The 16,497-nt window shown below is 37.9% G+C and overlaps 1 protein-coding gene across 1 annotated transcript; it reads left to right on the top strand.

Annotated features, from left to right (window-relative positions):
- Window positions 1-11,013: 11,013 nt before the first annotated feature.
- On the top strand, window positions 11,014-15,690 carry LOC128528878 (uncharacterized). Its single transcript, XM_053502041.1, has 5 exons — window positions 11,014-11,097; window positions 11,251-11,865; window positions 13,025-13,168; window positions 13,966-14,295; window positions 14,632-15,690. The coding sequence occupies exons 1-5, from the start codon at window positions 11,014-11,016 to the stop codon at window positions 15,688-15,690; spliced, it is 2,232 nt and encodes a 743-aa protein (XP_053358016.1).
- The last annotated feature ends 807 nt before the right edge of the window (window positions 15,691-16,497 follow it).

Here is a 16,497-nt window from a genome sequence, read left to right as displayed (position 1 = left end):
CTCTTGTTTGATGGAAAAAAAATGCTTCCTGGGGACCAGCTCTGATGCAGAGACCCAGAATAGATCCCCCAGGTACACACATTCTCCAAGGCATTAATAACCCATATCTCAATGACTGCTCAATATTTCATTTGTTTAGTCATTTGATGTGGGGCTCAAACTTCTGCTACAGAAAGAATAATCAGCTGTTGGCCATATGGGTATGTGCACACTCTACTTTTCAGATTTTAAGTGTTTTTATTCTTTCTATTACACTCAGATTTACATAGCTGTTACAAATAAAGCTGTCAAATATGAGCTATCTTTGAATGATCATATCCCATATTTTAGGAATGACATTGTGCCTTTTTATCAATTACATTGCCTTTTTTCTGGCTGACTTGGTTATTAGTGAAAGCTGATTCACCTATTTTGTTTTTGTTAGATTTTTTTTTTTCATTTGTATTTACTCATTTGGCAGGCTTTTTAAATCACAAAATATCTCTCACTCTTACTGTCCTATACCCGGTCGAGAGAGGCCTGAAGCCAGGTCACTTGGGGCATGAGGCAGAATACACTATAGGCGGGGTTTTAATTCATTCCAAGACAAACACACACGCGCACACACACACACACACACACACACACACACACACACACACACTATGGGCAATGTCAATTAGCCTACTTTGCATGTCTTTGTACAGTGAGAAGAAAACAGAGTACTGAGAGGAAACCCACCAAGCAGCACGCAAACTTCATGCGCACAAGTGGGACTTAAACCCTCGTCTCTGGAGGTGTGAGGCCACACTGCTAACCACTATGCCATCATTATGCAAGTCATATACAATTGATGCTAAATACAATTACAGCACAGAGGCATTAAAAGACCTCACAGTGCTAGAGATGCAGCAAGAATCACCAGCGGGAAAAAGTGTATGTTTGTTTGCAGGAGCAACTGCGTCATAAGTAATGATTAACATAATAAGTAATAAGTAAACAGGGACGGTAAGGGGTGCTATAAAAGCCAGTAAGCCATATTTTTAATAATAGGAGTGAAACCTTGTAATAATATGTTTATAACTTCTAGCAAGATAGTTTATCAATCACCTCAAGGTGTGCAACAGAGCCAAGGAGACCATGCTTGATATGATCACAGACCTGCACTCAAAAAAGGGACGTATTGGTAAAGTATAAAGATACTCTTGGAAGAGCTGAGTAAAAAGGTAGAAGGGTAATAAATTATATTAAACCCTTTCTAGTAGTCAGATGGTCAATCCAAGCAAGGTTCTTTGAATTATAACTGAAATTACAAAAATTTGTCAAGGGTCAAAAAAATAAATAAAAATGTATCTTTAAATGTCACATCATATATTAGTGTGCATCTTAATAGCATAAACATAGCAATCATTCCACAGTGTCTCAGCTAAATACGTTATATATTAATTAGGTGTGTGTGTGTGTGTGTGTGTGTGTGTGTGTGTGTGTGTGTGTGTGTGTGTGTGTGTGCGTGGCATGGTGGCTTATTGATTAACACTTTCTCCTCCACTTCCCAGTCCAGGTTTCATTCCAGCCCGGGTCTGTGTGCGTGGAGGTTGCATGTTCTCCTTGTGCTTGGTGGGTTTTCTCCAGGTCCTCCGGTTTCCTCGTAAACTCCAAAGACATGCAGATTAGGCTAATTGGAATTCTCAAATTGCCTGTAGTGTGTGAATGAGTGTGAGAGTGTGTGTGCATGTGTGTGAATGGCCTGTGATGGTTTGGCACCCCGTGAAGGGTGTAGACTGCCTGTAAGTCTCCTGGGATAGGTTCCAGGCCTATCCCAGAATATATATACAAGTATATACAGGATGAAGCAACAGAGATAGAAGTGTGTGTGTGTGTGTGTGTGTGGCAGTTGTTGCTGAACATCTGTCCTATATGACTCAGAGGCAAGCTGGAAGCAGACAAAATCTAATAACAATTGATTAAACAGTGAATGTGTCCCCAAAGAGGAACAGAAGAACAGTACATCAGGTCACATAAACAGATATTTTTGACCATAATCACTTATGATATATATATATAATTTTTTTTTTTTTAATTTTCTCGAAAACGAGATGTTCCATCTCAAGGGGTTATCCTCCTAATACTAATAAAATGTCATAGATATAATGACATATATAAATACCAATCTGGGTAACTGATTCAATGCCTGCAACTTTGGACAATCAAAAACGCAATTGTAATGACAATTTGCCCCACCTGGTGTTCATATGTGGTACTGCATTAGCGGGCTATAGTCTGTTGAAACAGCTAGTGTTCACGGTCTATGCAATTTGTTTATCTGAAGAATTTAAAACTATAGTTTAAGGCATGTCAAGAAATATTAGAGGCTTCGCACCAGCAATTCTGCTTGATTATAAGGTTGCCTTTTTAATGTTGTTATTTATCATATAATAAAAATATATAATGAAAAATTACGGATAATGTCAGCTCGAATTAATTTGTATTTTGTCCCAATACGTGCTGGTAAGGTTAATTTGTGTGCAAGACAACCCTCTAGTGGCAATAGTTTTGTGTGCAATGTTCATACTGTCACATAAATGCAGATGAGTAAGGACATATATTGATTCTAACTTTAGTTCTAACTTTTATAAAGTTCTAAAAAATATATAAAATAAAAAAAGAAGAAATATATTTTTAAAGAAAATTATGGTTGTTTGGGCAATCAGCATTAAATAATACGAAGAGTATATTGTTCACTATATTTATTTATTTTTAAACAGTATATCCACCTGTAATGTAATATTTTATTTAACAGCAAAACCGTTTTAAATTGTCACACTTATTTGTGATCATCATTAAAAATGGAAAAATGCATTTAAATGAGATACAATGTCTCAATTTCCAAAAAATAAAAAGTAGCAATATGGTACAAAGGACTTTGCAGTCCAATGAATACAGGGTGCAAGGCAGCATTACAACCTGAATGAAGTGGCATTTTTTTTTTGCAGCAGAGGTCACCACACACACACACACAGACACACTGTATATTCCGTACCACTTGCATCTATCTATTAAATAATTGGACGTGGATTCTAATGCGTTTTCTCAGTCTAAACTGTTATGTCTATTATATTTTTACTTATTAAAGTACACTTTTGTTTTATTTGAATTATTTAGATCCCAAATTGGTCAGATGCGTTTCATTGTGTGCAATATAAAAAATTACAATAACTTGTAATGTAGTGTGTTGTGTGTTTTTGTTGATTCTTTTACAGTCCATAACGATGACAATCAAGTGGTAACTCCATTTTCAATTACTTGCTATTTTTTGTAAATTGTGTACTGAAGGCATGATTAAAGTTTAGTTAGACAAGAAACTGCTCAGGTTTGGCATGATGACACTAGGGTGGCCCATGCAGTATCTTATGTATTTAATTTATCCACTATTGTGGTTTCTTAAAGGACTGTTTTCAGGACTATTGCAGTGGCAAACAAGGGCAGCTAAAGGAAACCTGGCATAGAGGTCTAGGCAATCCATTCACATTTTAGACATGTTCTGTTTCATGCCCATGTTGTCAGTTAGTATCTGACACATATTTGGCTCACAGATATCCAACAAACAAACAAAAAAGCCTGGCCATTCCCTCTATAAGGAAAGCAGTTAGGAAGTAGTTAAGAAGGCCTCTGGGCAAATTGTCTGTTTTCACAAGCTAGACAGGCCTGCCATATGAATGTAAATCTCAGTTTGTTGCACAGCGTAGAGGAAAGAAAGGCTGCAGCCTCACCTAGTGGTATCTGCGGCATATGCAGCCCCTAAATCTATAATCAAACCAAATTAAACCAAAATTCTACAAAATTCAAAACTCAACCACTGTAAAATTCCATGAAAAATAATTTTGACTGGTGTTAATAACTGTCATAGCATATTTACGAGGTAGGAGATGGCACAAAAAATGACAATATTTGGATGTTTAAATGCGAATTAAGTATAAAATATTCAACATTTAATACATGGTGTAAAAAACATTTAATCAGATTTAAACAAGTTTGCAACTATTGTAATGCAAATATACAGTGGGTACGGAAAGTATTCAGACCCCGTAAATTTTTTACTCTTTGTTATATTGCAGCCATTTGCTAAAATCATTTAAGTAAATTTTTTTCCTCATTAATGTACACGCAGCACCCCACATTGACAAAAAAAAAACATGGTATTAGTTTTCATTGTTATGCTGACGATACACAGTTATATGTCTCAGCAAAACCAGATGAGAAAAAACTGCTTACTAAAATTGATCAATGTGTGCAGGACATAAGAGATTGGATGCTAATTAACTTCCTTCTGCTTAATCCTGATAAGACAGAAGTTCTAGTCATAGGACCGCATTCAGCTAGAAGTAAGATTTTAGATCACACTGTAACTTTAGATGGCCTTTCTGTTCCATCGAGTGCAACAGAAAAGACCTCGGTGTGATTATAGATTCCAGCCTTTCATTTAAAGCACATGTAGATAATATTACCAGGATAGCATTATTTCACCTCAGAAATATTGCCAAGATAAGAAATATACTGTCGCTTAACGATGCAGAAAAAAAAGTTCATGCTTTTATCACCTCTAGGTTGGACTATTGTAATGCCTTACTGTCTGGTTGTTCAACTAGATGCATAAACAAGCTGCAGCTAGTCCAGAATGCAGCAGCGAGAGTCCTCACTGGACCCAGAAGATACGAGCACATCACACCTGTCTTATCTTTACTCCAATGGCTCCCTGTGAAATTTCATTGATTTTAAAATACTACTCGTGACATATAAAGCATTAAATGGTCTCGCGCCGCAGAATCTGAACGAACTGCTAGTGTCTTATGATCCGCCACACCTACTTTGATCAAAGGATGCAGGCATTCCAAAGTTATGAAATAGTCTTCCAAATAATGTTCGGGACTCAGATACAGTCTCAGGGTTTAAGTCAAGGCTAAAAACCTATTTATTTAATCAAGCATTTTTATAAATAGATTTGAATAGAATGAATTTGAATAAATAGACTCATGGACATAGAGTATTAGGTGAACTGGTATGTTTAGATGCTGTCTTCCCCGCTCTCATTGATCACTCAGGTTTGTTGACGGTGAGGTGATTGTTTGCTTTACATCTCAGGGAGCCCTCATGTTTGTGTTTCCTTCTGGCTCTCCCCTTTTTAGTTATGCTGTCATAGTTAGTCCTGCCAAAGTCTCTGCTTGCACTCTACACTAAATATACATTCACATTATACATTATGTGAATGCGACCATACCTAACTGTTATCTCTCCTCTTCTGCTCTCCCCTCTTCTGTTCTCTCTCCCCCTCTCTTTGTCGAGCTACACATGTCGTTCCTGAGCTGCCAGTGATCCAGACTCCCTCTACCCTCCCGACCTGTCTGACCCATCCTTGTGCCCCACTTCTGGTTGGAGATCTCGTCGCATGGATGCCCCGCGTGTCTCTTTGGAATGCGTTTTGTGTCTGGGGATGGTTTCACTTTACCATAAAGACGGGTCTGGCCTCAACTGGTGTTGACAGCTGTTTCTTTGAGGATTTGACTTGGCTGCGGTTGCTCAATAGTTCAAGATTGCAATTGTCTTCAATAACTAGCTGGACACCATATTTACATCAATTAACATCAACTGTTATAGTTGAACTGCCTGCCATCTAACACACTGTATAAATGCAGATCAATTCCTGCTTTCTGTTTCACCCAAATAAGGATGGGTTCCCTGTTGAGTCTGTTTCCTCTCAAGGTTTTTTCCTTTACCATCTCAGGGAGTTTTTCCTTGCCACGGTTTACCTTTAAACAAGACAATGACCCTAAGCACACAGCTAAAATAACAAAGGAGTGGCCTCACAACAACTCTGTGACTGTTCTTGAATGGCCCAGGCAGAGCCCTGAATTAAACCCAATTAAGCATCCCTGGAGACACCTAAAAATGGCTTTCCACCATCGTTACCATCCAACCTGACAACTGGGGAGGATCTGCAAAGAGGAATGGTAGAGGATCCCCAAATCCAGGTGTGAAAAACTTGTTGCATCTTTCCCAAAAAGACTCATGGCTGTATCAAAAGGGTGCTTCTACTAAATACTGGGCAAAGGGTCTGAATACTTAGGACCATGTAATATTAAAAAAAAAAAAAAGTCAACAATTCTGTGTTTCTGTCAATATGGGGTGCTGTGTGTACCTTAATGAGAAAAAACTTAAATGATTTTATCAAATGACTGCAATATAACAAAGAGTGAAAAATTTAAGGGGGTCTGAATACTTTCTGTACCCACTAAATGTACAAGTGTGCTTAAAAGAATAACCAAAATATATGTACATAAAACAAATAAAAATAAATATAAATGAATAGTACAAATACTAATACTATAGCAAGTCATGTATTATGTATAGCAGAACATACTTTTAGTTTGAGGTTGCTTTTCTTTCTCTGCTTTTCTCCATTTTCTTTTTACAGCTCCAGAAAGATACTGCTTGGTTGCCATGTCATTTCAAATTAAAATAGTATCAACGTGCATCGCATAGTTAAAAAATTGCACTGTGTAAAATCGGCAACGAGACAGACAACATTGTGAGAGGCAATACACAAATCAGTTAAATCCATATTACAGCACATTTTCTGTCATCCAACCGCCTAATAAGAAATGAAACATTAATGGTAAGGGCATATCTAAAATGGGACACATAGCATGTGGTGCTTCTGTGCAGGGCCGGTTCTAGACAGGCACATATGGTGGGGCAGTCAGAAATGTGAAGGGGGCATCATGTGTACACATCATGTTCGAGCACTTTTTCCCCCCTCTGCTTATAGTAACCGTATTGTCCTTGCTGAATTGTGTTGTTAGCTGCATTCAAAGCCTGGAGAAGTGGATTACACTTTGTCAGGCCTCTACCTTCAGACCTGTCCAACTTGGGTGTCCCACTTGAAGACTAAGCTCCTGCTGGTGTAGCTCTTAAGGTCACTGAACCTTACCCCACGCAACCCCCATGAACACAATAAGGTGGCAATCCGAAACAGGGGAAGCTCATATTAGGCCTTCATCATAAAATGTTTTATTATAATTAAACTTTTCATTATAAAAAATCACCTGCTAATCCGCATGGGACTGAACTCGAATCTCTGTAGCGCCGATGTATACTTAAGACATGCTGTCCATCAAAAAAGGGGTTCCGCCCTTTAAACAGCTCCTCCGATCATCATCCAGCAGCCCAGCGTCCTGGCCCGCCCACTGCTCCATTTACTCCCAGAGAAGCTGAGCTTCCCCGGAAGTGACGATTTTGGTGCATTTATCCAATTATCGTCCAGGTTTTCTGCAGTGAAAAAATCTTCTCTGTGCTGCCCATAGAGCTCCAGTAAATGTGGGCTTCAGGAGGGTTTACTGCACGGAAATGTATGACAAGAAAATCGCGTCAAAGAATCTACAATAAATACCTGATTCTGAACGAGCTAGTCTTGAAGTTGAACGCGTTCTAGCGCACTTTTATTAAAACCAATATAAATACGATAGTGCATATATATGGAAGTATAATAGTGCCAAAATTCCTCAAAGCAAAATAGCAGGTTGAATTACATGAACTGAAAAAAACGTGTTGCAATAAATATGTTTGAATTTTTCTGCATTGCAATTTGATCGGAATTGAAAAAAATCCTTAGAGCATTTACAATGTTTGAAATTTTTGCCACTGCAATTTATTGTGGTTGTATATTTCAAGTAAAAATGTAATCCAAGCATTTAAAATTTAATGCAAAAAGATTCAAGTTACTAAATTGCAGTTCAAAAATATTTTCAAGTGTTAAAAATACAATCTTCATTATTTTTCAATCTTACAAATTCAGGTCGATAAAATTCAGGTAACAAAATTCAGGTTGCAAAAATTCAGGTTGCAAAAATTCAGGTAACAAAATTCAGGTTGCAAAAATTCAGGTAATAAAATTCAGGTCACAAAATTCAAGTCGCTAAAATGCAGGTCTTTACATCCGGGATATCACAGGCAGAGCAGTGGAGAGCCGATTGCTGCTGTCCGTGCCGCAGTGTACTTTAAAGTGTGCTTCCTGCAACCTGTGCAGTCTACTTCTCAGAAACTACTTACCAATCGGAACGCAGCCCTCTTAACTAACAGGCCGGGTTGCCAGTTTCACAATAAAGTGTGTATGTGTTAAAATTACTCCTCTGCCGTAAACACTATATTCAAAGCAAAGCCAGCGCTCTTTCATTCACACGCGCGAGCGATGGGTTTCCCGCCCCTGAGCTCGGTAATGTTACAGTCTGTGGAAAAATTCTGTACAGCAGCAGAAACAAATTTAGGAAGCAGTCAAACAGCATGAGTTCAGCGCGTGACACCAGAGTAACTGCAGAAGTCTGACTCTGTGCAAATAAACTGATAGGGACAATTCCAGACAAAGAATAAAGACAGATATATACGATAGATAGATAGATAGATACTTTATTGATCCCGAAGGAAATTCCAGATATCCAACAGCAATAGAGACAGTAACAGTAAGACAGGTTTTAGACTCCACACTGTATATCTTACAGTCAGTATACACAGGGTAATGTGGGAACTGACCAGAGTTACTAGTGCAATGATGGACAAAAACTATATATAAAAAGTATATAAAGATAATAAATATAAATTACAATAAAAATAGAAATGGGGTTAATTGCAGTGCAGCTATTGATGTACAATGTTATATGTGACAAAGTCACAGTGCGACAGGTATTTATGAGTCGCCGTATAAAGCTTAAATCAAACTTCACTCATGCACACACATATGAAACAGTCACATATACATATATACTACTAACTGTTTGAATAACTACATGAAGACTTATGACTTCATACTAAATATTAAACTGAAATGTTGTAATTGCATTGCATAAAATAATTTATATAATTTATTTATATTATATTTTAATCAGACTGACATTAAACCGTACTATCCACACTTTACGTTTTTCTTAATTACAAAGTTTTTGTGTTTACCTTTATTTATAAGCAATATAAATTTAACAAAGTCTAAACAGCATGTATGTTGTTGCTGCTGCTGAGGAAATTAATCACATCTGGTTACTGAATGTGACTGAACATTACCGAGCTCAGGGGCGGGAAACCCATCGCTCTCGCGTGTGAATGAAAGAGCGCTGGCTTTGCTTTGAATATAGTGTTTACGGCAGAGGAGTAATTTTAACACATACACACTTTATTGTGAAACTGGCAACCCGGCCTGTTAGTTAAGAGGGCTGCGTTCCGATCGGTAAGTAGTTTCTGAGAAGTAGACTGCACAGGGAGCAGTAAGCACACTTTAAAGTAGACTGCGGCACGGACAGCAGCAATCGGCTCTCCACTGCTCTTCCTGTGATATCCCGGATGTAAAGACCTGCATTTTAGCGACTTGAATTTTGTGACCTGAGTTTTGTTACCTGAATTTTTGCAACCCGAATTTTATTACCTGAATTTTTGCAACCTGAATTTTGTTACCTGAATTTTTGCAACCTGAATTTTATTACCTGAATTTTATCGACCTGAATTTGTAAGATTGAAAAATAATAAAGATTGTATTTTTAACACTTGAAAATATTTTTGAACTGCAATTTAGTAACTTGAATCTTTTTGCATTGAATTTTAAATGCTTGAATTACATTTTTACTTGAAATATACAACCACAATAAATTGCAGTGGCAAAAATTTCAAACATTGTAAATGCTCTAAGGATTTTTTTCAATTCCGATCAAATTGCAATGCAGAAAAATTCAAACATATTTATTGCAACACGTTTTTTTCAGTTCATGTAATTCAACCTGCTATTTTGCTTTGAGGAATTTTGGCACTATTATACTTCCATATTACCGAGGGCTCAGGGGAGGAGTGTGTGTGTGTGTGTGTGTGTGCGCGCGTGCGCGCGCTGCAGCCTGTAAATGAATACACGAATTTTTCGCAACCGCAGATAATTTTATCAACTTGTAATATATTCATTTTGTGAGTATATTAACATGTGCTTTCTCAACATTTTAACATTTTGATTTGAGAGAATCAAAATGTTAAGCCCTGCTTCTGTGTATGTTTTAAATCTTTTATGCTTTTATTAGGGCCCAAGTACTATAGGGTGTGCAGGATTGCTTTCAACTATATATTTATTCTTGTATTTATCATTTTCAGCTATTTGTCATGTATTAATTATACATATCCATCCTATTTATTCAATATTTTACAGTTTATTTTACAACTGTATCATGTTTAATGGGTCCATGTGTCGCGAGTACAACGATATGTTTATGTATTTATGTTCTATGGCGGTTATAATAGTTATAATGCTTTTAATAGCGTGTGCTTGTCGTAAGGCGGAGCCCTAGGCGACCGCCTGCATTGCCTGTTAGACAGGTCAGCATTGGTTTCTACAGAGCCTTTAAAGGGGCATGGGTGGAAAAAAATTAACTTTGGAGGAAAAAAAATTCCACCTTGGAAAAAAATGCGAGGCAAAATAAATAAATAAATGCTAGGCAAACAAAATAGTACGGAGCCCCTAAAGGGACATAGGTGATTTATATATTTTTTCCTGTATCTGGTGCGCACCAGATACTAACTCGTGGGCACCAGTTAGTTTCTGGTGCGCACCAGATATTAATTTGTGCGCACCAGAAACTAACTGGTGCGCACCAGAAACTAACTGGTGCGCACCAGATATTAATTTGTGCGCACCAGAAACTAACTGGTGCGCACCAGAAACTAACTGGTGCGCACCAGAAACTAACTGGTGCGCACCAGAAACTAACTGGTGCGCACCAGATACTAACTGGTGCGCACCAGATACTAACTGGTGCGCACCAGATACTAACTGGTGCGCACCAGATACTAACTGGTGCGCACCAGATACTAACTGGTGCGCACCAGATACTAACTGGTGCGCACCAGATACTAATTGGTGCGCACCAGAAAGTATATCATGCGCACCAGATACTAACTGGTGAGCAGCAGTTAGTGCTAACTGTGGCGACGGTACTTGGATTTGGCTCAGGTGACAGAATGGCATCAGAAATGGATTTATTGTCTTTCCTGAAAATACGAAATATACCTGACAACATCATCAACAAACTAAAAGACGATAAGGTAAATGACCCCACTGTTAATTCATTGCATGTTTTATAACGTTAAATGTTGTTTTAATCACATAGCAGTAGCCTAATTTTGCTAGCTTTCTCAACTTGATAAGTTACTTTTCCTTTTAAAAAACATATCTGGCATTTGCCCTGCTTCTTACAGATCGACATCAACATCATAGAGGTTATGACTGATGAGGAGTTAGGACAGTACATCGTAAGCTACGGGGACCGACTTGCACTCAGAGCATTTTGTCGACAAAGAACTGTGGCAAACAAAATGTCAGCTGAGGCAACAGTGAAGTTCGATCTTATGCAGAAAGTAAGAGACAGATTAGGGGAACAGCGGAAAACTTTTAGCAGTGACAAAGGCCACGGTGCTGGAAATAAATACGCAGCCAAAGACACGCGCCGAGTTGAAATCGGATGGCTTCACTTTCATAACGGCACTTATCATCAGGTCAGAACAAAAAATGGAGGTGGCACACGGCACCTATCTGTTCAGAAAACAGTGACTATGGGTGACCTACTGGAGATTGGCAAAGGCTTGTTTTTTCCAAATGGACAATCAGCCAAAGGATCGGTGGAAGACTTCGAGTTTGATATTCGTGATTTTAGTCACAACCCAGTATCCCCTGAAGCCACAGTGAGCCAGCTGTACGAGCAGAGTAAACTACGACTACTGCGCATCTACACAAGCTCCCAGGCAAAAAACGTCTCAGTGATTCTTTCTGATTCGTCATCAGACTTCGAGTCCGCAGATAAGAGGCCAATGAAGGTAATTTATCAAAAGTGACATTTGTATTATCACAGCATATTGTTGAAATCATGAGACTGCAGCCAGCTGCGAGCAACAAACAGAACATCAGTACTGATGCTTTTGTGAAACGTCTGATTTTATTCATGACTTGGCCGATTTTACGCCATGACTTGGCCGTTTACACACAACAGCCGTCAAAGCAAGTAATAGCGCGTCATTAATGTGCCGGTCTCGCAAACCCTCAGGAGGGGCGTTAAGTATGGACTTAGCCTCTACAAGTACAAATACATGAAAGTATATGACTGTGTAGAGCTTTGTGTGTGCACACATCTGCTAATAAAAGGCACACAATTTGGGGCATTTGTACTCTTTGCAGTGTTGATTATGGACTGAACCAGTGCTGGACTGGCCATCAGGCATACCGGGCATTTGCCTGGTGGGCCGATGGTATATTTGGGCTGGTCAGGTAAATTTGGGCTGGCACGGAATCTATTCCCGTGTTCTGAAATAACACAGTTCTGAGTCAATAAGAAGCAAAAGAAATCCTATTGCCTTTTTTGAACTGGCATATTACATGCAAAATCTTGTGTGCATATGACATTAAACAGGGCAGATTGTGTGTGCAAATGCTGCACAGTTCATGTGCTATAGCAGGTGCAATCCATTCTTTGTGGATCTATCAAAAAATCTTAGTATTACAGCCATATGAATGCATTCGTTATTTAACTGTCCTTCTCCACATAAAACTCAATAACTACAAGTAATCACTTTCTTTATTATTGGTGTAAATAGTATTGTCTATCACACCTGTCTCATATTTGTATTGTTTTCAAAGAGTAGCCTATTTAATAAGATCCACCTTAGCTTCCCTACCCATGGTCTTATTTGATATGTGTACTGTACATTCACTGCTGTGCTGAAGATTTTGCAGATAAATCTATTGTCTAAAGTCAATATCAAATTTATTAGGAACATGAAGCCCACAATAAACTATATGCTCAGTCATTGGTGATAGTTGAGTTGCACGAGGTAAAGAGATGCAAATTTCTGAATATTTGCACCACTTCTCCTCTTATGTGCATGTTCAATCACAATAAGTTCAGACAGACATGTTTTGAACAGGACAAGCCATCATGGCTGTTTAAGGATATAATTTGCTGGTCTGCTTTCTTTATAGATTAGGACAATGCCGAGACAATCCTTGAGGAAAAAAAACAGAAATCACTGGAAGACTGGTACCGATCATCAAGTGGATCATCCAGAGAGATCCTCTGATTCAGAGCCAGCACCCAATGGATCAATGCAGGAATACCATGAAAGAGTAAGCGAAGATAAAAATGACTGCATTTTTACAGACCCTGTCTGTAATATACAGTATGGGATTTGGACTGCCCCAGGCACCACAACACACAGTAGAAACCATATGGCTTGCAATCCAATATACTGTACAGCAATGCAACACAGATTTATCTTTTTAGTAAAAAAGACTTACACCAGGAAAAGCTTCCTAATAGAGCCAACCTAATCTGCAAGATTGCGATATTGGTTGATGTGGGTATTTTTTATAAATCAGTATTGGCTTTAGAGACCTCAAACCATTTCCAGTCATTTCCATATGTTAGATGTTGCAAACAGTCCATTTGTATCTGTGAAAACAGTAGAATTGCACATTTTAACTGAAATAGGTTTGAATACTTTTTAGCAAGTTTGAGTTCAACTTCAGTTAAACCAGGTCTTCAGCAGGATAAACCTAAAAGATACAGTGTCCTGTAGTGGCATTTAGGTTACATCCAAATGACACAGCAGCTGAATTTAGAATAAATCATGGGTGCAATCTATGAGGAAACTGAGGCTAGAGGCTATGATTTTGTTCCAAACAACAAAGGTAAGTCCATATTAAATTTAAACTGCAGTTAAGATGATGCAAGAGGGTCCATGGTTTAAGTTCAATTCTACATTAACTCAATATGCATTTATTTAAAAAATCTGCTCAGGTGCAAGGTGTTTTAACCACATCCTCTCTGCGATAGTACACATGAAGACTTAGATGAGATGATGCAAAAACAAAGCTAAGGTAATCATTATATTTTTGTTCTTTTTTCATTTGATTATCAATAGAGAGGAAACCCAAGCAGGCAATCAAGACCAGCCCCTGCTGAGATGAGTAATGTTGAGATCCTGCATCCACCACCATCTGATGATGATGATGATGACAATCATATTTGTCAGTCAACAACCAGGAATGGATCTGAAGATGAGTGTTTAATGCCTGTGTCAAATCAAGATGCAGACCAGTTGTTAAATGATAAGTTGGATCCTCCTTTTGCCCTTGCCATCCAAGCACCTCTTGAAGACTATGAAATACACTTTGGACCTGTTTATGGTGATAATAGTGATGATCAAGACTTGACCCTTCCCTGGAATCCACATGACTTGAACAGTATGCAGGTATAGTGTAGAACTGAGTTATTTCTAATAGTGCTGCAAACATTATTGCCATTATTTATTTAAAGTATTTTTCCTATTCATTATTCAGTCTATAAAATATTAGTAATAATAATGATAAGCTAATGTTTTGAGATTAAGTTTTTATCCAAACATTACAAAACCAACTGATATTCAATGTATTGTAATACATTGAATATACAGAGTAATAATAATGTTTGCATGATAAATAGCTTAATTGATACAATGATTGTCAAAGTAATTGGTTTATTTTCTTTTAACTAATTGATCAATAATCATATCTAATTTGAAAATCTAATTTATTTTTAAATCTGGCAGCATTCCACACTGAATGACGGACATGTAACATCAAACGACCTTCCAGGATCAAAACAATTTGAAAAAGAACTCCTCTCTGTAAAATTAAGACGAGTAAACATAGTTGACGATCTCCTTAATGTCTTCATGGAACCCAAAGTATTGAATGTTGATCTAAAAATTGAGTTCACAAATGAGAAAGCTGTGGACAGTCAAGGTGTGTCCAGAGAAGCATACTCTGCGTTCTGGGAACATTTCTTGGAACAGTGTGAGGGAGAAGATGAACGAGTACCTAGATTACGACCAGACTATTCTGAGAAGGAATGGCAAGCTGTCGGAAGAGTGTGGTTGAAAGGATACATGGACCACAACATCATACCAATCAGACTCTCACCAGCATTTGTTCTTGCCTGTTGTCACGGAGTTAGTTCAGTGGATGAAGAACTCTTGATGATGTCATTTGCCAACTTTCTTTCAGTGGATGAGCGAGCATCAGTTGCAAAAGCATTAGAGGGTAGCATGGACGAAACTGCTGAGGAGGATTTACTTGAAGTTTTCTCAAGGATGGGCTCACACTGCCTGCCCTCTAAAGACAACTTAAGGGCTGCCATCTTAACAATGGCACACAAAGCTCTTCTTCAAGAGCCAAAGTTCATAATTGACTGTTTCTACTCCAGTATTCACAATGCTGTGCCAACGCTCATAACCAAAGACAGCATTATGGAACTTTATGAATCTAAGAGGCCAACTAACAAGAAAGTGGCCCAGATGATAAAGCCATCAAGTGAAAACCTAAATCCACAAGAGCAGACAGCTCTTAACCACCTGTTACGATATGTGAGAAGCGTCGACCAAAGAAAACTGGAGATATTCTTACGCTTCTGCACAGGGTCCACTGTGCTGTGCAAAGACACAATCGAAGTAACTTTTAATAGAATGTGTGGTTTAAGTCGCAGACCTGTAGCACACACATGTGGAGCAGTTCTTGAGTTGCCATGCACATACAGCTCGTACCCTGAGCTTCGTAAAGAGCTTGACAATGTCCTATCTGGCGACTGTTTCGCCATGGATATTGTGTAGTGAATGTAAGGGATCTTGCACATTTACCTTTCCTATTGATATTTTTATGTCAATAGGACATAAAAATTCCCTATTAAAAACTATATTCTTAGTTGTTCAACAAATCCTAATTAATTTCTTGTTTGGTTATATAGCCCTATCTTATGAAATTTGAAACAAGAAAGGTTTTTGGCATTTTCTTATTGTAGATGTTTTTGCAGTAATATTTGTCAGCATTCTATCTTTGACACTTTGTTAAAGTTCAACAGACAGTGTACGTTAACCATTCTGATAAGTCAGAAAGATCTGTTCTCATAGGTAAACATCCCTTTTTCAGTCATGTACCATTTTCATATGCATGTTTTATGCAATTGTTATTCAGAAAGAAGTTCATGTCAGTGTTCAACAAAATATGTTTGCACATACCGCTTCCAATGGCTGTTCATGGCTGTTTTTGCCTCATATGGGCAACATACTAATAACTGTTAAGAGCAAAATATTTTCAAATAAAAATTGAATTTATCATTCATATTCTGCCATGTTGATTTACTTTATTGTGGTTGGGTTTATTTGTTTCCTGTTCATGACTGATGTAAAGGCAAAGTAAAACCTCTATGCTGTACTGTACAACTAATTTAGGTGTCTTAATTCTTTTAAAAAATTAGAAGAGCTAATACTCTGTAATTCCTCAAACATAGGTACAAATACAATTCTTGACAAGCAACCACTTGAAGATTCAACTGCCCCACAACAATGTTGCAAGTGTTCTTAATATCTGTCCCATAGCACTGTTATAGAGCAGTCAATGTGCACACAGCAACAGATCAA

This window comes from Clarias gariepinus, chromosome 8 (assembly GCF_024256425.1).
Source record: "Clarias gariepinus isolate MV-2021 ecotype Netherlands chromosome 8, CGAR_prim_01v2, whole genome shotgun sequence".
NCBI classification, from domain to species: domain Eukaryota; kingdom Metazoa; phylum Chordata; class Actinopteri; order Siluriformes; family Clariidae; genus Clarias; species Clarias gariepinus.
The sequence above is the reverse complement of the archived record's forward strand: the minus strand, read 5'-3'. Positions and strand labels throughout refer to the sequence as shown.